The following is a 22,532-nucleotide window of genomic DNA, read 5'->3' as shown; positions in this document are numbered from 1 at the left end:
GAACCTGAAGGTAAAGGGGAATGTGAGAGAGTGCCCCACCTGTGAAATAGGATTCCTAACAAGGTCACAGAGGACCTTGCTTGGTCACCGTCCTGTGCAATGGCATGAGGTCAGAAGACAACTCAGAGAGTCAATCATCTCCTTCCCCCATGCAGATCCTTAAAATCAACAGGCTTGGCTGAAAGTGAGCAGGCTTGGCTAAAAGTATTCTACAAACTGAGCTATTGAACTGATCCAAGGCATTTGAAGGATATGAACACAGTGCATTTTATGCTTAGAATAGAAAAGACAATTAATGATGACTAACTGGATCATCATCATCATGACTGAAATAATAGAGACTTCAAAACCAATCCTAGGGGTTCAAATGGAAGCTTTTAGACTTAAGTAGATAAAATTTGGGGACCGAAAGCACAGTAAGTTAAGGCAAGACTGCTCTGCTTTCTGCCTCAGGAGACTGTTGCATCATCACAGTGAATCTGCGTGAAAGGGTGGCATTCACGTCTGCCAGAGGGTATGGGTGTTTTGTCTGAATGCACGCCTGTGCGCCAGGGGCGTACGGTGCCTGCAGAAGAAAATGTCAGATCTCCTGGAGCTGGAGTTGTAGAGGATTGTGAGCCGCTGGGTGGGAGAGCGCTGCAAATACGATGTTCTTAATAGCCGAGGCATCTCTCTAGTTCTACCAGTGGAGGATTCTTGGCTCTGTGCCCATCTAACAAGGAGGAGTGTGGGCAGCCCACACCAACAACTTCCCAGGTTATTCTGAGGCCGTGTTAAACCAGTTAAACGTTACATCTAAATATCTTAGATCAGTTAAAACCACTGACCTAAATGTGCCCTTTCTATCTAATTGGTTATGATCCACAGATGAGAGAGAGAGAGCGAGAGAGCAAGAGAGACAGGAACAGGGACAGATTCATTTGGCAGTTGTGTATGAGCCAATGATTAAAAATATCTTTTATTAAAGTTTCTTTTATATAAGGAGGCTTCCAGAAGTTTAAACTCATTGGAAACTATCTGGATTTTTGTTCCCCTCAACAGTGGTCCAGTTATGTTGGGAAAAGTCAGAGCATTACAGTCATTGCTTCTGGAGGTTCTCCTCCTGCATTATCTTCGATTGCTCAAGTGGAACTTTGAGAGATTAGCTATGCTATCAGTTCTCTTCCTCCTGGAGAACACTTAACTTAAAGGCCAGAATGAGGAGAGTAAGCCTCTCTTGGGCAGGGTGGGGTTGGGGGAGATTGCCAGTGGCATGTCATGGACTGAGAAGGGCAAAGGCAAAGCTGGCATGTTATCTGACGTGAGATTGCTTACTAGTAATTCATCAAGTTGTTCCTAGTGACTAAGAGGAGAGGGCAAAGGTGTGTTTTTTGTTTTTTGTTTTGTTTTTTTTTTTTCTTTTTCTATCGTCTACATAGATCCTGATGTCACAGGCATACTAGCCTTTGCTAAAACTCACCTGGGCCAACGCAATTAATGTCAAGTATTGCAACAGCCCATCACCTCTGCTTGTCTCCTGTACTTTGGGTCACACTCTTCTTTGACTCCCCATTAGACATGATAATTACTAAAACCCTGATAATCTGTCTAAAACCCTGACACCTATGCTTGCTCATCCCCCTTTGAGGTTGAAGGCACAGAGCCATCCTGCTAAACTTGCCAGGAGTACTAGTATCTCAAAGGCAGGTTAGATTGCAGCCAGGATGGCAGCAACACTCTTAAGATGGAGGGGTTGTGCTCTGGAACAGAAGTCACCATTGAATACAAACCAGATCCTTCCCCTAAAGAGGAACCAGCTGCAGAATCAGAGCTTAGAACAGATCTGATCAGCCAGGCAGGATTCTTTCCCTAGTTCTTCCTCAGTTTAAACCTAAAGTTCTGATCACTACCTTGAAAATGAAATTGATTGTGACCTTATGGAAAGGCAGAACAGAATGAAAGGGGATGAAGACATTAGTGAGCAGTAACTGCCTTCCAGTCCTTTCCATCCCCTACAATCACATCAGGTAGATTTTTGATACTGTCCTTAGACGGGGAAGCAATGTAGGCAGGGCTAGGTGACTAAATACCAGCAACATAGCTTCAAAGAGGCAGCAGGAGGCTGTGACCGGGGCTCAGAGTCCACACCCTTCTCACTGTCCTAGCACTGCAGAACAGGCTGACTACCTGCCTCTGGGAGGAAGAACACGTACTCTGAATTGTTAGCCACAGATAGCAATTATAGTCCAGAGAACGCCCATGCTTATCTTTCTTGACTTTGGACGAATGCCTTAATTCTACAGATCTAAAAGAATTGTTATGTCTTCTGCCACCTGTAGAAAGAATGGGAGGAGGACTGGGGAGATGGTTCAATGTTTTTTTTTAAAAAAAGGTTTGATATACAAGCCTGACAACCCTAATTCAATCTGTAGTTCCCATGGTGGAAGGAGAGAATGAACTCCCGAATGTTGTCCTATGACCTCCACACATACTCCATGGACACACACACACACACACACACACACACACACACACACACACAGAGATAATAATAAATAAATAAAATTTAAAAACATTTTAAAAGAGTTGGAGATCAAAGCCATCCAATTGGGAGTTTTTCCTCATGGATGATCTTTATTTATGTATTTGTTCCTCGTTGTGCATTTATATCTATATCTGCTTGCCCAAGTTAGTCTCACACATCCCAGCTAAACAGAAATCCACCGTCAGGAGTTTTGTTATCTCTTACAGAGGGGGGAGGGCTAAGGTGAGTTATTTTATTGTTCGGATAATCAGGCTGTTTGAAGAATCTGCTGGTCTCAGTGTAAGCCTTTGTGTCCTTAGCTTGAGATAGAGTGTGCTCATAATCACCGATCATATTTGAGCCAGTTAATCATTTGGCAAAAAGGTTCTTTGAAGTTTATTATTATTCTCAAGTGGCCAAACTGATGCTCTGTAGAAACAAACATTATTGAAATAGAGCCACATATCTATGCACATACATATCTACGCACACACGCACATCCTTTCTTACCAGCAATACACTCAGCTGTCAAAGAATGTCTCTGTGCTCGCGAGCTACAACTGCACCTTTGTTTTTGAAGAGCTGCTTTTCATGACAATTCAATGGTAGAATCCAGCCCTGCATAGCGTAGCTCCCAGGTGCGTGGCTTTGCAGGGCAGAAAGAAGGGCTTTCAGGCCAGCAGATAGGTGCTGACCTGATCCAGCATTAGGAAAACACGTGTCTGTGTGAGAGCTGACTTGACTCGAGCTAGCTCTCCAACAAGTCTGCTTCAGGGAGTTCTCAAGAACAGAGATAAACATTTTAAGAAAAGAAAATTCAAACAGTACAAATACATACCCCCTGCACTAATTACAATATGAGATATTTGTGTAAAGTAATGCCACACAGACATTAAAGTTATTTACAAACGGGTCCACTGAAGTAGTTTACTTTAACATGTATTTATTTTGTGTATGTGGATAGATACATATGCGTGTGTGAGCCTGCTCATGTACTGTGGCACTCTGTACTGCGGACAAACTGTGTCCGGCCTTTACAGGACTCTTTGGGAGCTGGACTCGGTTGTCAGGCTTATACTGCAAGCGCTGACTTACCTCCCTAGTTGAAGTCATCTTACTGACAAATGGAAACAGAGATTGCAGCACACTACATACAGAGTTTAAAAACATTTTTTTAGAAAGGATGTGATCCGATTATATGATGCTGCTAAAAATGGCTCTTAGAATAGAGAAAAACAAGTCGTATTACTTGAGCTAGCTGTTTTTACTGTTCTATATGCTCTGGCTTTTCTGAGAAAGGCCTGTGTTGGTTTTGCGTTCTAAAGAGGTGGAAAACACAGGAAAAGCATTCTGGAAATGGTTCCGTGAGACATTAGGTTGGTTCCACATCCACACAGCCCATCTGGCTGAGAGGCAGGGAGCGCCATGATTGTAAACCGCCCTGGTAGTCTCATTTCCCTCTGCATTGCTCCTGTGTCTGCCTTTATGGTGGGTGTCCTGTGAGCTCCATAGAGAAGCTGTGAATTGGGCATTGATTCCGGCACACATGCCCTTTCTCCTTGTACACTTTGGTCACAGCTGCTGCTGACTCACTTGACCATGGCCTCCTGAAGGTTTATTAGCTCAACACACATTAAGAAACGTTTATTTAGATGACTTTAGTTGGCAGCAGGATCTTCTATAACAGGTGACCGAATCTATAGGAGTCACTGGCAAAAGGAATTATACAATTGGACTTTCCTGCTTCCCTGGGTCTCACCAAGCCTCTCCGAATGTTATCTTCTAAGAAAAGTAGAATTCTTATTTGATTCTACACCATGAAGCTCTGTAGTGGAATGAGAATACCAGGCCTATATTAACGAGTTAGCATTTCACACAGCTTTGAATTTTCATAAAAATCTGTAAGGTGTGCCATTGCTGTGCATTCTAAATATGTTAAAACTGGAGTCCTCAGGTCATAAAATTAATAAGTAGAAAAAAATCACGACCATTTAAACAGCATGATTTTTCCAATCCTCATTCTTTTCGCCATTGTATTACAAAACGCGACAAAATTTAATTAACAACAAATATAAGCAAGGAAAAATATTTCCTAAGTTAGAAGCAAGCTTAGTGATAGGCTTACTCAAAGTAGGAGATGAATAAAATTCACAGGAAAGGCTGAAGATTAATACAATAATTCTATAAATAAGAAGAACTATTCTTCAAAGAACATGTTAGCATAGTTTTGTCAATGATGCATAGCAACTTTGCAGTTGTAGGAACAGTTCAAACTTAAAGGAAATGAAGAATAATTTTTAGTCTGTACATATGCCAGGCTTGAGGCAGTATGAGCAGGAGCCCAACCAATGCTGTTGGGAAAGACAGGCCTTGTTACATAAGAAAATCCCATGTTTCCCCCTGCTTGGACACCTCTGCTATCCTAATAAAGCAGCCCTTCCAAAACTGCAGGCAACTATCCTTAATTTCCAAAAACTCAAATCCGAACTCAAAATTCCTCTCAAATGATTTGGGAGGCTTTGAGGAATATGAGAGATTCAAGAAGTATCTTGAGGAAGCTAAACATGTGCAAGAGGTCTCATAGTCCTTAGTAAATTAATCAAGAAAACGCCCTAGAGCAGGTGTTTCTCAGCCTTCCTAATGCTGAGACCCTTTAATATAGCTCCTCATGTTGTGGTGACCCCCAACCATAAAATGATTTTGCTACTTTGTAACTATAATTTTGTTATTGTCATGAATCATAACGTAAATGTCTGATATGCGGGTGTCAAAACACACAGGTTGGAAACCACTGCCCTGGAGATACACAGACAAGCTAGTCTGGCGGAAGCGATTTCTCAGTTGAGGTTCCCTTTCTCAGGTAACTGGTTTGACAGAAACTAGCTCTGCACATGACCTAAGGGCCTCTTAAAGGCAACATCCTCTAATACGACTACAATGACAAGTAGATTTCAACAGAAGTTTGGAAGAAGAAACATATTCACGCCCCCAGTAAACACTGTCACACAGTTCCAAAACACAGAGAGTCCAGGTGCAAATAATTTGGGAAGAGGTGTGAGGACACAGATTCTAAAATGGGCTGTGGGATCTGTAACACTAGCCAGCCAAAAGTCAATGAAAACTGCTTGATTAGAGAGAACTGCAATTGATAAAACTCTTGTGGTGGATAAGGATGGAATACCAATCAATAGAAGGGAGCGAGCTTATTGGCATAGTATCCTTGCCATTTATGAGGTCAGATTAATTAGAACAAGAAATTCCCAAATCCATTGTTGCATGTTACCTGTATATTGGAGGAAGAGAATGAAATGCTGAAGATGAGTAATCGCCAATATCAGAGGGCCTCCTGGGAAGCCCAAAGATCAAACCAAGATAAAAAATAAAACAAAAACTATGGACTTGTGACCAAGACCTTTATAAAGACAGTAGAGTTCCAGAGATACCAAATCCCCAGTTGTGACAAGTTTCTTATGCTGTTGTCAGGACCACGGTTGGAAGGGCTGGAGGCATCACAGGGCCTAGGTTGGAGCTATCCCATCTGTTAACTCAAACTATGAAAATCATCAGGATATGGTATTACTGAGGGTACTGTGTTGACCTAAGTGATGAGGAAGAATGGGTGTCAGGAGCATTTCTGTCCCTGAGATGTTCCGTGGTGATGATCATTTGAAGGTGAAGGCCTGGGAGACGCTGGGAGAGAATTCACCTTCCTGGTTGGAATGGAAATAAGATGGTGCTGAAGCATGCAGAAGCCGGGCAGCAATGCTTGGCCATCAGATTGAACAGCGTGGTGAAGTGGCAGATGGGATGCCCAACTGTGGTCATGGGAACTGGCTGATAACATGATATTCCCAGAGGTAAGACAGGCAAACAGCTGCTATTCTCTGCTCTCTAAGTCATGTATTAGAACCACTGTTAGAGATCTTAAGGGTAGGAAAGTGATGGTCCATATTGTATCCCCTTCTAAGAATCAGGCTGGCTGCTACAGAAACTGAAAGGTCTTAGAAGATGGCAGTCAACCAAAGCAAAGCACATGTACCCACCACCACCACGTCAACAAAGGAGCATCAAAAACCATGATACATGGAAGAGTATACATTTATAGTCTTTCTTGAGAATTTTGCTAACTCCCTCATCCAAAGAAATTATATGTCTTAAACATTATCTTTTTAGAAATGATTTATATTTTTATCTGTGTTGTAAGAACTTGGTGACCCTTCATCCATAAAAATAAAGACACAAAAACCTTTTAATATCTCAAAGCTTAGGCCTTAGCTTGGCAGACTGTCAACTAGCTCATCTAAGTTAACCTGACCGCCTAGCCCCATCCAGCCATGTGGCTAGCTCTACTTTCCAGGCTCCTCTTGTGTCTCCTGGCAAAAAGCCTTTTCTTGGCCTTCTTCCAGAGTTTCTTTCTCTCTCCCAGGAAGTCCCATCCTCCACTTCTCTCTGTTTAGCCTATAGGCCCCAGTAAGTCCTCTGGTATTAAAAATAATAGCAAGATTAAAAGAAATGCTGCAATGTAGGAATTCTGATGTAGACATTTAGGTTTTTTAAATGAGGCTATTATAACCTGCTTAACCTGATTCAACTCTCTTGCCCTTCCATTGAGACCTACTTTAGTTCTTAGCATAACTGTGGCTCCTCTGCTAACATCTGATGTCCCCTTTGGCATATCAGAAGCCATTTTTCCTCCAAATCCCCATTTTGATCATAAGGTGAAATCAAATTCAAGTTCTCAGGCCCAAATGCCTGAGACCAGGATAGTTCAATACTTGCTGCTTAGGATAAAACAATAGATGATAAATGCATGTTCTGCTTGAGTTAAAGATAAATATATGTTCTATTAGAATTAAAACTGAAACATCCTTCTATGTTCCTTTTTCCCAGAATGGTGGGGAACCATATCCTAGACAATCAGCTTAAAATGCTTTGTCTAACTACTTAGATACAATATACTTGGAACAAAAATATTTTTTTTGGAACAAAAATATTTAGCTAGTAAAAATGATGTAATACTAACTCCCCCCCTACCCCCTTGCTTCCTACACCTGGTTACCTGGTTACAGTTTTTCATCTAAAAAGGCTGCCTTAGAAACAGACCAGTGTCACTGTCTTGCTCACATACCAGACATGGCCCTGACCCTTCAGTTTTTGTTCAGTATTCAGTAAACTTCCATCAGACTGAGGTTGGTGTTGGAGCGGTCAGTGTGCAGCTATTCCTTAACCTGTAACAAGATCATATCATTTACAGGGGTCTTTATTTAATGCAACAGTTCTTGACATTTAAAAACAGTTCTTGACATGTCTCTGGGTCCAGCAAATACAGAGTTCCTGACCATGCAACGTTATGATTGGAGTGCTATTAAAATAGTGACATTGAATCAGGAGAGAACCTTATCCTTCTAGGGATGTTTGGTAATGTCCTGAACAGTTTGGGATGCCACAACTAAAAGGAGGATGCTCTTATCTAGTAGTGTATAGAGGTAAGGGATGCTGTTAAAGTGCTGATTCCTTACAGGAGGGGAGAGGGCCCTCCAAACAACCCCATGCCTTTTAAGGTGACACCAATCCTGTTTCTGTGAGCAGAGGCAGCCCACATAATTTAAACACCTCCTCAAAGTTCTACATCTTAGTGTCATGGCAATTAAGACTCAATAGGAGCTGGGCGAGGTGGCTCATGTCTTTTAATTCCAGCACTAGAGTGGGTGGGGAGGACGACAGAGGCAGGTGGATCTCTGTGAGTTTGAGGCCTGGTCTACAAAGCAGGTCCAGAACAGCCAAGGCTACACACACACACACACACACACACACACACACACACACACAAAGACTAATTAGGAATTTTGGAAGGAACTCCAAATCATAGCATGACATTCTCTTTTGGGGTGTGTATGGAAGAGGAGGAGGAGGAAGAGGAGAGCTCAGAAAGAAAGGAAACAAGTCTATACAAGCTGAGTTAGTATTCAAATTAGAACCAGGTTAGAATTTGTTTGTGGAACTCTTGGAGATTATATAAAATACACCTCAGAGTCATACTACCTGAGGGCAGGGTAGCTTTATTTATTATTCATTCAGTATTCTGCTTGCATGTTTGCCTGCACACCAGAAGCGGGCACCAGATCTCATTATAGATGGTTGTGAACCACCACCTGGTTGCTAGAATTGAACTCAGGACCTTTGGAAGAGTATCCAGTACTCCTAACCTCTGAGCCACCTCTCCAGCCCCAACAAGCTTAATTTAAATTGCACTTTTTACACTGACAGCCAATCCACTGGGACCTGTTAGACAAACTGATGAAGAACCACTCTCAAAGGTTAGCCCTAAGAGGTAGTAGGGCAGAGGAATTGGTGACCATGATGAGAAGGATAAAGTGACCCATTGCACCTGCTCCAGTTGGTGGCCTGAACCTGGGAGAGTGGGGTCTGAAACTGAGGTGGACTGAAGCCTCACGCAATAGCCAGCTTTATTCAGAGCATCAGACAATTTACATTCTGAGAGTACTCTGAGGGTCAAGCAAGGTCAAATGAGCAAAGGTCAATGGCTTTAGGTTGTATACAGTCATGTGGACAGTCTATACTTGGAAACAACATCTGAATAATAGTAGTAGATGATGTATAATCTAAAATAAACCCACTCCTATTGACTATGCCTGGGAGGAGCAGGAAAGCACATTTCAAGAACAGCCCACGTTTAGAAAGAACAGAGGTCACCAGACTTTTCTCTTGTTTTATTGGAGTTTTCTCACAAGCTCTCAGAATTCTCCTCACACAGCTCCACTCAAGGACTGTGAGAGCCAAAGTTACGTTTTAAGTTTTCATTATGGTGCCTAAAAGATCCATGAAACAAGAATGATTCTTACTTCTTTTCTTTTCTTTTCTTTCTTTCCTTCTTTCTTTTCTTTTTTTTTTTTTTTTTTTTTTTTTTTTGAGATAAGGTTTCTCTGTGCAGCTCTGACTATTTTTTAACTTGCTCTGTAGAGCAGGCTGGCCTTGAACTCAGAGATCTACCTGCCTCTGCCTGCCGAGTGCTGACATTAAAGTCGTGCACCACCACTGCCCAGCTTAAATTGAACATTTTCACTGAAAATAAAAGTCTTTAAGTGAAATATAAAGAAGAGAGTTGGAGACTGGGGAGATAGAACTGGTAAAGTGCTTGCCTTGCAAGTGTGAGGAACTGAATTCAAATCCCGAAAACCCACACATAGTCAAACACTGAAGCACACGCCTGTAATCCCATCATTCCTATAGCAGAATGGAAGGTGGTAAGGAAAGGACATGGGGAAGCTCATGGCCACCACTCCTCACTTACAGAGCTGCAAAACAAGAGGTTCTTAAACAGGTGGAAGATGGGGATTAACACTCGAGGTTGTCCTCGGGCTTCAAAACAGGCGCTTACATTCACACGCACAATTTTGCACAAACTCTTGTACACACAAACCCCACACAAGTATACACATGATACAAGAAAAGATAAAGAAAACATTAATTTGCATTTCAATTAAACCCCATAAATTGTGTTTGTTCAACTTATAATTAGGGGATGGATTAGATAATTGATAGATGGATAAACAGTGAGAGGTCAATTTAAATTATTAAGGAAACTATTCCCACTTAAATTAATCTGTTTCCCTTGCAAAAGAAATGATTCACGAGGCAAATTCTGACTGAAAGGGTAGAGACACTAGGAGCAAGTTTCACTGTCTGACTGACTGCCTGTTTCAAAGGCTGACCTCCCATCTCAAAGGAAACAGTGTGCTCAGACTGTAGCAGATGCTTGTCTTCAGGCATAAGTAGCACCGACTGTCACACACGACAGCTACCTGTGGTGTAGCCCCCTGTGTTTGCCTTTATTCACACTTATTTCCATCACCTGAATTTTAGTTCTTATTTCCCAGTAAAGTTATAGTAACATTTGACCAGCTCTACCCAAAGAGGGCCTCAAACCTTTTTATGTTTTCTAAATTACCTGCACTCGTTGCTCCTTAGCCTGCCCTTTTATTGTTTAAAATTATAAAGAAAGTAGGGGCTCAGGAGAGGCTTGGCCTGTAAACTGCTAGTCATGCAAGCATGGAACCTGAGTGCAGACCTCCAGAACCTGTATTAAAACCAAACAAGACAGAACATGCCCAGAACCCCTGAAGACCATTGGGCAGCCTGTCTAGCCAAGTCAGCGAGCTTCAAGTTCAAGAGTCTTTGGCTTACCATTGTTACTGCCATCTCATTGGCAGCTGTTGGAGCTACCACTGCGGCATTAGCCATGAGTCATACTGTGCAGACTACTCAGACCCTGAATAATCTTTTAGCCAATGTAGCTCATGCCTTAGATGTACAAAAAGGAATTAATGCTCAACTAAAAGGAAGCTTGATGGTGTTCAATCAGAGGATTGACCTCGTGCAGGAGCAAATTGATACCCTATGGCAAATCGCTCAACTTGGCTGTCAATGGAAGTATGCTGGACTTTGTGTCACTAGCATACAATATGAGAATTTTTCCCATGCTGCAAATCTGTCTAAACAATTGTCTAGCTATATTTTAGGTAATGGACTGGAGAATTCGATACTACGATGGAGCAGCTATGAGTGGCCATTGTCACGGTAAATTCTACCAGAGTGGACGCAGGACTAGCCACAGGATTATCATCATGGATTGCTGCAGCCATGAATCATCTGAAGGAATGGGCGGGCATGGGAGCGTTAGCAGGCCTTCTGGTGTTGGTCTCCTTGGTTTGCCTGTGGTAAAAATACAAGATTAGAGTCTCACAACAGAGTAATGCAGCCATGACCATTCAGGCCTTTACAGCCATTGAAGCAGGACAGTCTCCCCAAGCATGGTTGGCTACCATAAAAAGCTAAAATGTTATGCTCAGGATGCGAGGCTAAGCACTGCACTCAGGGTCAGCCGCTTAGGACCCAGAGAAGAGCATGTCTGATTGCATGCGGGTTGATGCCCCAGGTCCTGCCTCTGAGAAAAAGGTATCAGACGGGTCTGATGCTCTTTGGGTGGATGACACCTAAATGAACATCAGTACAAAGTCCCAATTTATTTCTAATATCAGAGATCAGATCTCTACTCTTGCCTGATGCGTCTAAAACAAAAAGGGGGAACTGTAGAGAGCTGCGGAATGCTGTGCCTTAAAGATGGAGCTGGTTTCTGCCTTCCACCTTCCCGATGGTGAGTGCTCTCTGTCAAGAACAATTCCACATTTGGCTAAGGCTGAAGATCTGGCTTGCTTCCATGTATGTGGACCTATCTGCATTGCCCACATGGCATGCTGGGGTTGGCTACCCAGAGGCTATTTAAGCTGTGGGCTGGCTTTCCCCAGGGTCAGATGATTGTTCAAGGTTCCTGAATAAACTGCATTGAAAAAAAAAAGAGTCTTTGGCTCAAAACATAAAGGCTGGAAAATGATCTGTGGAAGTCATTCACCGTCCAGCTCTGCAAGCACTTAAGCACTAACACGTCTATATATCACATATGTACAAACCACACACACATGCACACACACACGTGTACACACACACACACACCACCACCACACACAAAATAAAGGAACTTCTAGAGATAAGAAGATGTTGATATAGTGACTTTTGCTTATCTTATTCTGGTTTTTTTTTCTTTTCTTTTGAGATAAGGTCTCACTATGCCCTTGCTGGCCTGGAACTCCGTATGTAGTCTGGACTCACTTTATAAGGAGTCAAAGTCCCTTGTAGTACCCTGCCATCTAGATAGTTTCTGAGCCATCTATCTCCAATTAAATTTCTTGGATGGACCTGCAGATAGGAACTCCTCAATTAAGCTGCAAAACAGATGAGGAGTCAAAACAGTATGCCAGGGAGACAGGACCTTGCACCACAGAAGGCAGTAGTCTATAGTCCGTGATAAGGTAACATGTTAGATGATCAAGCACAGACAGTCTGTCCTCTGAATGGGATGGATGCATTTTTGAACACATGAATGGGTGAAAGAATCAAGAAAGAAATCACAAGTTTCTTTAAAACTGAGAGGGCGTAAAGTTAGGGGAGCATTGTGAGACAGTGGAATCCTCCTGCAGGCCATCTGCTGAGGACAAGGGTAAAAGGCTATCAAATGACCTTGCTATAATGCAGAAAAACACACACAAGTCTTGCCAGACAGGTAGATGACTAGGGTGGGGCGAGAAACTAAGAATGTGAATTAGCACCCTCATCAAAAGGAAAAAGCACAGAGCAGTTGTTTTGTTTTGCTTGATTGACAAGTGCCTACTGATTAGGATAGAGAATGCAGATAAACCAAGAAGGGACTCTAGTGCCCTTCTTGACTGGCATTCTCTTCAGACTGTTAAAAACAAACAGTACTCTTGACTAACAGGAAGGAACACATGACCTAATCTAACTAAGTGAAGGTGGCTTGCCAAGGCAATTCTATTTATAAAAAGGGTATGCCAGAACCCAGCCCTGCCTAGCAAGCACACAGGGCCGAAACAAAGGCTGAAAGCCGTGGCTGCAGCGAGCTGTGTGCTGGAACTTGTGTGAGGATGACGACACAATGAGGGGCACAGTGTTGGGTCTAAGTAGGCAAAGCACTGAAGAAAAGATGGTTAGTGAGGAATTGCAAGGTCAGAGAGATGTGGCTTATCCACATGGACTTTGAGGTTGCTCAAGATGATGGCACACCAGGGTTTTCAGTAATAGGAGGCAGATAAAATTCGACAGCTGATAACTCTAGATAGTACTCTATGATAGCCAAGATAGATGAGACAAGATGGTAGATAGCAATGCTGAAATAGGGTGGAAGGTAACAGAGCGAAATTAAAGTAGATGCAAAGAGAGAGGTTTTTATATATACACATGTATTTCACACACATACACGTAACATGATCTTTCTATATAATGTGTTCCTCAGGCATAATCACTCAACTTGACTTCTATGCCTTGGGAATGGAGGCAAGAAGATCCCAAGTCTAAGGCCTACTTGAGCTACACAGCAAAACCCTGTTTCGGAAAAACAGAAGAGGGGAAAAGAAAGAGACTGACATTGTTTGAATAACAAGTATGATGAATCCTCCAAAATCATTGTTTTGTTAAGTATCAGGAAAGTATACTTTCCATTATATTTTAGACATCCCTTCATACGGTCAAACCCATAGTTTTTGAAAGGATGCTAACCAGTCATTTCAAACTATGAAACATAATTAAGCAATTCTTAACAGTCCATTAACACAGAATGCAGTAATATTTGTTGGCAAACTTAGGATGCCTTTATTTTCCATTTTTTATTAGGGATGTACAGTAATCTTAAAATTTCTCTGTCAGTCTAATCCTTTTTGGTGTATCTGTTGGTCTTTGGTATGTAAAAGTTGAACAACTTGAGATTAAAAAAAAAAAAAAACAGAACCCATAAATTGAGAAGTAATTATGCCATTCCTTGCAATGTTCTTTTTTCTTATGATATATACCAAATGAGAACCTAGAAATGTTCTCTCCCTTCATTCAGTACAGCAAAGGAAACTCTGTGAGCTTGGAACATCTCTTTCCCTTGCTCGTGGCATCTCTGGACATTGAGATAATGATATCTGCTCGTTATCACGAATCCACTGTTTTGTCTTTTGGACTATCCTGAGACCTTTATACTCAGGCAAGTCAGCGTTATCTTACTCAAACTCGGCAGCTGAGAGCAGGCTCAGAAGATCAGTCAGTGGCCATGCTGGACATGCTGGAGTACACAGTGAAGAGCAGAGTCAGGCCATATGAGCAGTTGACAGAATCTATACTAAAGAAGGCGGTTTCTACTTTCCTTTAGAGACATGGTTGTGAGTCAGCAGGAGCTTTTGCTAATTTTCACTTCTTCCAGGCCACTCAGGGGGGTGAGAGCTGCAGAGGGAGGGCAGCCGAATTCCATACTGTCTACAGAATCTGCAGCCACATTCACACATTTTCCCAAACCCTAAGATGCTAAGTCTCATAGTTCTCTAAGAGGAGGAATGAATGGGCTAAATCTGCACTAAGTTAGCTGAGTTATTCTGTAAGGAAAAGTCTGTAAGGAAAAGGTTGTGCTGCCCACAGGCCCTGTATAATTTTTTTCTCTAAATGGAATCTGGTAAGTGGTAAGAGTTGAGTATCTGTATGAAAAGAAAACTAGAGAAATACTATAACGTTAAAAAAAAATTGAGTGGGGCATTTAAACATTTATTGATGCTATAGTACAGACAGTGGCTCTCCAAGCTGACAGATGGAGGATAAAGAAATACGCCCATCCGTTAGCAGTGCAAATCGAGAATGGTATCCTTTCCCAGCTGAGGTTTTTGCTCCCTCTCAGTAGTTTAAAGTGGCCAGTGACAAAGTGGTATGGAAACATTATTAGGTGAACCATGGGAAGAAATCACTCTAGTTTCTTCCTCCTGCCCTTACTTGAGCTGTATGCTATTTCAGGGGCTATGAGATCAGAGTGAAAATATATACAACCAGACAGCACTTTGGTCTTACCTGGGCAATCCAAGGCATATCAAGCCCAAGCCACAAAATACCCAAATAACTTTTTAATAAACTCTAAAAATAGATGAATTTTCTTCATAAAAATAGACCGAGGTCTGGAGTGCTCCTAATACATTGGTTTGGGTGTAAAATGTCCTTTCTCAGATAATAAGGACAGGAGCTAAGGTTTACTGGGCTAATGTGTACTAGTTGTTCAGGTTGGTGCTTTTAGACAGTGCTTAAAAAACAGCCTGTCTATAAGGTATAAAGTATAAGCCTACCTATAACGTCTTTCGTTTTTATGTGAGGAAACAGGTTCAGGCGGGTTGAATAATCTGAGGTCACGCATGGCAGTGGACATTAGGATTGCAATACTAAAACTAAAACTTGTTGGTTTGTTTCTAAAACACAAGATTTATTTTTAATGACATCATATTTCTATTTCATTGTCCAGAGATTGGATTTTTATTATAAAAGATTACCTATGAGCTTTAAAAAATATTTACTCTTTAATTATGTGTACATGTATGTCTGAGGATTTGCATATGCATAAGCAAAGGTGCTCATAGGATCCAGAAGGCATCAGATGCCCCAGAACTGGCACTACAGGGAGATGAGAGCCAACCTACACGGGTGCTGGGAATCAGGCTTGAGTCCTGTTTTGTTTGTTTCAGGTACAATCTCACTACACAGCCCTGGCTGGCCAGGACCTTGCTATAGAGCAGGCTGGCCTCAAATTCTCAGAACTCCACCTGTTTCTGCCTCCAGAGTGCTGCGATTAGAAGCATGGGCCACCGTGCCCAGCTACAGCATGTGCTCCTAGCCGCTAAACAATCTCTCCATCCTGTGGCTTCTTTAAAAACCTTTTAACTTATTCTTTCAAATTTCATACTTTTATACAATTTGATCATGACATTTCACCATCATCTCCTTCCTACTCTCTTGATGGTCTCATCTCATCAGCCTCCCAAGCAGCTGTGCGCTGCTGCTGTTGTTAATTTTATAATACCTGTTGCCCATATACCCATAGGTAACCTACTAGCCAACTCTCCAGGTTGGCTAGTTGGAGTGACTCTCTCTCCCCCAGCAGCCACCATCATCCATAGGCTTCTAAATCCACGAATCTCTGTAAGTAGTGGATTGCCTGAGAAGCTGTTTCATTGGCTTCTGTGCTTAGGCCTTTCCAATAATTTGACATTGCAACAAGACTACATGATGTCATTAATAAAGTTCACAATGGAGAACTGAGCAATCAACTTTTCAAAAAGACTGTAAAAACAATCCCATAATGTCTTAAGTGACTTTGCAGTTTTAAAGCAGAAGGTGTTCATAACTATCCTGAAGCACATGGCCTCACGTTAGACGTACCTTCTAGAAAAATGCATGACCTTTTTAATTTCCTTCCGTATTAAAAGTATGCTGGGTTTTTTATAATTTGGAAACGATAAGGTTTCCTTATCTTTGAGAACACAAAGACAGCACAGCTGGTTTTATTAAATCTGAGCTCGTGATCTGAAACGTGATTCTGTTTCCCAATGTAGTGTTCAGATTTGTTGGAATCCTCCTCCCCTTCGCTGGAAGGAAATCTTAGCGGGCCTTCAGCTTCTCCGCCGGCCCTGAGTTCAGGACATGGTCTCTGAGCACATTCATTTGGAAAGAGTCTCTTTTCAGCGACTGAGGTGCGAACACTAGTTAACAATCAAGGCTTTACGCTGCACGCTTTTCTCTCCCAGCACGGGCCTCTGTGAGCTGGGGACAGCAGCTGTTCCCCTTGCTCCCCCACCCCTTCTAGTTTAGGAAGGGACGGATGTAGGTTCTAGCCATTCTCTTGTTTCCCTTCCCTAGGTTCTGAGGGGACAGACTTGGGTTCTATCTATTCTCTCTTGATTACCCCCCACACACACATCATGGTTTCTTACTCTACCAAGTTTACAAGTAACAGAAAGCGAGAAAAAAATTACTTAATAGCACACAGAACATTCGGCTTTTGTTCTCTCTTCACATGGCAGATGTTAAACACTGGTCCTGAGAGTTTTGTGTGACACAACCACATTTCTACTTCTCGAGTCCTTGTTCAATGGCGTATCATATCACTCTTCAAGATGAACAAATCTTGTGATTTTCAGGGTGTCAGACAGTGTGCCAGGAGCTAGGGATATTTATATAGGCTTCTGCTGGCCCTAAATATGATGCAAAAGGACACATTAGAAAACATAATTTCAACTAACTAACTAAACTGACCTGAGTGTGTTATTGGAAGTTGATATAGGAGGAGGGAAGAGAGGAAAACTGGATTTAATTATGATTGTATTGAAATTGTCATGCTTAATTCCTTAATTTGCATAATGTACATTAATCAAGAAAAAATGTTTTAAAAGAATAAAGAACATTGAAAACATATTCAATGAAAAGATTCTCCTGGGTGTGGTGGAACATGCCTGTAATCCCAGCACTCTGGGAGGCAGCGGAGGTTGGTGGATCTCTGTGAAGTCGAACAAACAAACAAAAAAAGGCCACCTACTATTTAATTCTATTTGTATGAAATGTTCATAGAGGTAGAGAGTGGATGAGAGTTTTGTGGTATAAAATGGGGAAATGGGGGGGATACAAAGTGAATAAACTGTAATTAATAAAGATAAAAATAATTTAAAAAAATGGGGAAATGAAAACCCACTGGTTAACGCGTGCATGCCGTTTCTTTTAGGGATAATGACACTGTCCCAGAATATGATAATGGTGATATTTGGGCAAATAGTTAATATTTTAGGCTAATGTCATCTCAATAAAATAATCTTAGGAACAGAGAAAAATGAATTTTCATTCCATAATCACTCTCAACTCACGCTTTAACTTTTCAATTGCATTTTTGCCTAGTTTTATAAGGCAAATGCTTCTGTGACAAGCTTGGGGAGTTAAGTCCCAGTTGTTTGATGCATGTTACAACTTATATTAGCTGCTATATACTATGCACTTTGACCTTGTAAACAGAAAACTATCTTGAGCTTTTTTGTTTGTTTGTTTGGTTTGGTTTCAAGCTTTTTGCCTAATTCATTTTTGTTGTTTGTTTGTTTTTTGTTTGTTTGTTTTCTGCTTGGAGTGGAACTGCCAATGTAGACCAGGCTATAGCTTATACATATCTGCCTGCTTCTGCCTCCTGAGTGCTGGGATTAAAGGTGTAAGCCTGGCCCTGAGTCTTGAAATAAAAATGCCCACATGTTGTAGCTGAAGACAGAGTGGGTATGATTATCAAATTCTAATTCAGTTGAGTCTCAGAAGTAGATTCAAAGAAAGCATGGGAAGAGAAACTAAAGGGGCCTGGCATATAAAGTAGTTAGGTTATCTCTTGAACTTTGAACTTCCACATCACAGTATGAATTGGTTCAAAGATAAGAAATAGAATAAATTCTCTCTTGAAGACAAGACTGCATCCCTACTCTCCTAGAGGCACACACAGCTGCGATCATGGCATTTGACGGCACCTGGAAAGTAGACCGCAATGACAACTACGACAAGTTCATGGAGAAGATGGGTAAGGACTGTCTTCCTTCGCATTTGCTCTCTCTCCTGTCTTTGTGGTTAGGGAATGACTGGGGACCTGGCAAGGATCCAGGTGTGTTTGTTCAGAGCCAGGAAATCCATATTTGCACTTCTTGCTTTAGGAAGAATAACTAGTCTCCTTAAGACAAGTGCTGCTCTCTGAAACACACCAAAGAGTCGCCTGTGTTTTCTCCCTTGCCTGGTAATTGCACCTGTGTAAATGAAAACTGACATGTTTGTGTTCATTCAAAGAAAGAAAACTGTGAGTTATGATAATTTCCAGAGCTTTAAAAAACACTGTATTATAGGGGATAAAAAAAATGAAAGCATGGACCTTTTAATAAAGCAAGAAAAGGATTTTACCAAAACTCAGCTTGAATAGATTATATGTAATTCTCTTCTCTGAATTATCTAACTTTAGGAATAACCACAAAAAGCTGTGTATTCTTTGTGGAAGTGTAATTTAACTATATTATAAATGTCTGCTAATATTCTGGCAACTTACTGGGCAAAAACTATGCATCATTTCCCAAAAATAAAGCCTGGGTAAATGATCCTTTATAATTTATAAATCCCTATATACTTTACGGATCCTAAATTTAAGTTTATGAAATTTGTATGTTTATATTATAATGAATTTAATCATAATATTTTGAGTTTTCAGGCTTAGGTCAATCAGAAATGCCACAAAAAGTAAATATAAGTATGAAGAAAGCAAACCATGGTGGTATATGCCTGTGATCTTGACACAGAGTGTTAAGTGAAATGGGAGGGTTGTGAGTTACAGACTAGCTTGGGCCTGCCTGGGTTATGTACCAAGATCCAGTTTCAAGGAACAACAGCAAAATAAAGAAATGCAATTTCGAAAGCAGTGTTGGAAATGAATAAATATCCAGAACCAAGCTTGTGTTTCTTTTTTTAATATATGAATATATGTTTTAATACTTCATTTGACATTGCTGAAATTTGACTGAACATTGCAGCAAAATGTTTGTTAATTTTGTTAAAATTAGCCAGGGTTTGGGGGCTACATTTTGTGGCTTTGTTTACACTTTCTGACTTGGGAAAAGCAGCATGAACCAGTTTTCTGGATCTGCCAGAGCTTCTTCCTTTTCCTCGAGAAGCATCTCAGTGTTATGATACACAATACTATTTGCTCTGTCATCTCCACCCACAACATAAAGATAAGCGAACCACAGCAGGACTTAGAAAGAGGAACACTTTCCATGGCATTCTGATTTCATGTTCCTTCCAATCTCTCCCCTTTTACAGGCATTAACGTGGTGAAAAGGAAGCTTGCAGCACATGACAATTTGAAACTGACCATCACACAGGAAGGAAATAAATTCACAGTCAAAGAATCAAGCACCTTTCGAACAATTGAGATTGTGTTTGAACTCGGGGTCAACTTTACCTATAGTCTAGCAGATGGAACGGAACTCAGTGTAAGACATATTTTATAGCAGTGCATTCCTGATTTTTTTTTTCTTTACCAATATGAAGTAGTTTATCTCATGGAATGGTGCAACAAATGAAAATCTTCTTCATTTATTGACAAGGCCAATGAAGTCTGGTCATATATGATACACATTGGCAAAATGTTCTAATATAACATATTATTATGATATGCATCTGTGAAAAAGCTACACTGAAGATTAAGACTTAGAATAATCCTCTTAGATTGCCTGGGTATAGGGATAGTCACAAGGAAATGTAAAGTTCTGTATTTTCAGCTCTACATGCTAAGAGACCATAAAGCTGGGGAATGTAACTGAATCAGGAGACTGGAGCAAGCACAAAACCCTGGGTTATATTTCCAGCACTGTATAAAAACTGAGCCAAGCACACACAGGCCTGCAATGTCAGTACTTGGGAACTGGAGTCAGGAGGATCATAAAGTCAAGCTTATCCTCCGATACAGAATAAGTTTGAGGCCAGCTTGGGCTACATGAGATTTCATCTAAAAAAAAAAAAAAACATTGATTAAGAATATTAATGAATGGTTGAGTAGCCATTAGGTGACATTATTGAGAATGTCCCTTTCAATGTATAAGATTAAAAAAAAAATTGGGGAAGCACACTTCTCAACTAATTTTTAAAAAGTTTTTTAGCCTTGGAGCTTTTCTAGTCAAATATATTTGTAGTGAGGTGTGTGTGTGTGTGCGAGTGTGTGTGTGGCAGGTGTGTGTGTGGTGGATGCACATGCCCATCTACACAGGGAGAAGCCAGAAGAGGTCATCAGGTGCCCCGCTCCACATCTTATTCCTCGAGGCAGGGTATCTCACTGAAGCTGGTGGCCAGAAAGCCCCTCTGATCCTCCTATTGGTTCCCTACAGCACTGGTGTCAGGCGTATGTGACCATAGCTGGCTTCTTATGTGGATCCCAGGGATCTGAGTTCAGGTCCAACTGCTTGTGCAGCAAGCTCTCTTACCAGCTGAGCCACCTCTTCAGCCCGGCAACAACAGTGTAACTGCTGAATATTTTATCTCTATGATAGTCACGACTCATCTGCACTGCAATTCAGCACATAGCAGCTCTCCAGGGAGTGGCGCTTAACAGTGGCCAACCCAGCCTGGACTCCCACAGTTCATGTCCAGGGCTCTCTCTGACTTTTGAGGCATTGCTCTGCCAGTGCAGGCTCTGTCCTTGTAAACGGAGGTAGCGTATTACTTCAAACCGTCTGTAGGGGTCGCCGTGAGTAACTATGGATCTGTAAAACTCAAAGTCAGGTGAGATGCATGTAAGACCTTAACAAATGCTCCCCTATTACTGTGATGCAGGGGACCTGGAACATGGAGGGGAATAAACTTGTTGGAAAATTCACACGTGTAGACAATGGGAAGGAGCTGCTTGCTGTCCGAGAAGTTTCTGGTGGTGAACTAATCAATGTAAGTTGTAAGAAAGATTAATAACTACATTCCAAAGGCAAAAGTGATTATGAACAAGAATTTCATTCATGTCATATATATGTATATATATTAAGTATATATACATGATATATATCATATATACATGTCATATATACGTCATTATTTATTGAGAGCAATTTATAAAAATACATACATCAATTCCCATTTTAACAAAAACATAATGCCTACAACTCCAAATGTAATTTTAATGGTTCTATCCTATATCTTCATAAAATGCTGCTTATCAAGTATAAGAAAATGCTAGGACAGGCTCTAACATTACTATTTTTCTTAATTTGCGATTTTATCTTAATGACTCCTTTTTTATGTTTGCTAACATCTTTCAGACCTACATATATGAAGGAGTTGAAGCAAAGCGTTTCTTTAAGAAGGAGTAAGAAAGCTTGGAGCCCAGAGCATAACTGAAGAGCTAAACTCATGTCGGATTTCTGTCTCCATCGTGCTAACGCCAGGGCTGATTCATCCTTTTATGAGCACTGGTATATTTCTAGTGTTGTCAAAGCCATAGAGGTAAAAGCTAATTAGGATTTCATTTGTTTTATGTTTCTTAGCTGGTATTTTAAAGGAAAATAAATATTGTTCTCATATTGCTTTGTAAGTAGTTTTTTCCTCCCTTTTGGTTTTTCGAGACAGGATTTCTCGGCTGTCCTGGAACTTGCTCTGTAGACCAGGCTGGCCTCGAACTCACAGAGATCTGCCTGCCTGTGCCTCCTGAGAATGCTGGGATTAAAGGCATGAGTAACCACCTCCCAGCAGTGTTTAGTTTTTTTAAAAAAAGCTATGTGGCACATGCACTGATGACTGATTTTTTTTTTAATACTTGTATGTGTGTGTACTGAATTATGACTTTTGTGAAGATTTTTGAATTGATGCATTCCACAAAATACATGATAAAATCATGTGTCCTTTTCTTGTACAGAAAATGGACCAAAATGTATATTGCAAACCTTCCTTTGAGTAGATGAAAAAACTCTTAAATTCTGTCTCCACGGGTCAGTGTGCGCACGTGTGCGCGCGTGTGTGTGTGTGTGTGTGTGTGTGTGTAAGCGTCAACATGATGGATGCAAACTCTTCGTTCTGGTACAGTCTTAGGCACAACTAGTGTGAA

At 41.1% G+C, this 22,532-nt stretch overlaps 1 protein-coding gene across 1 annotated transcript; it reads left to right on the top strand.

Moving 5' to 3' along the window:
* Positions 1-18,375: 18,375 nt before the first annotated feature.
* Positions 18,376-22,011, top strand: Fabp2 (fatty acid binding protein 2). Its single transcript, XM_021661070.2, has 4 exons — positions 18,376-18,485; positions 19,766-19,938; positions 21,275-21,382; positions 21,751-22,011. Exons 1-4 carry the CDS (start codon positions 18,419-18,421, stop codon positions 21,799-21,801), a joined length of 399 nt encoding a protein of 132 aa, XP_021516745.1. The 5' UTR covers positions 18,376-18,418; the 3' UTR covers positions 21,802-22,011.
* The last annotated feature ends 521 nt before the right edge of the window (positions 22,012-22,532 follow it).

Source organism: Meriones unguiculatus, chromosome 10 (assembly GCF_030254825.1).
Source record: "Meriones unguiculatus strain TT.TT164.6M chromosome 10, Bangor_MerUng_6.1, whole genome shotgun sequence".
In the NCBI taxonomy this organism is placed as follows: domain Eukaryota; kingdom Metazoa; phylum Chordata; class Mammalia; order Rodentia; family Muridae; genus Meriones; species Meriones unguiculatus.
Note: the sequence above shows the minus strand (reverse complement) of the source record. Positions and strands in the feature narration are given on the sequence as shown.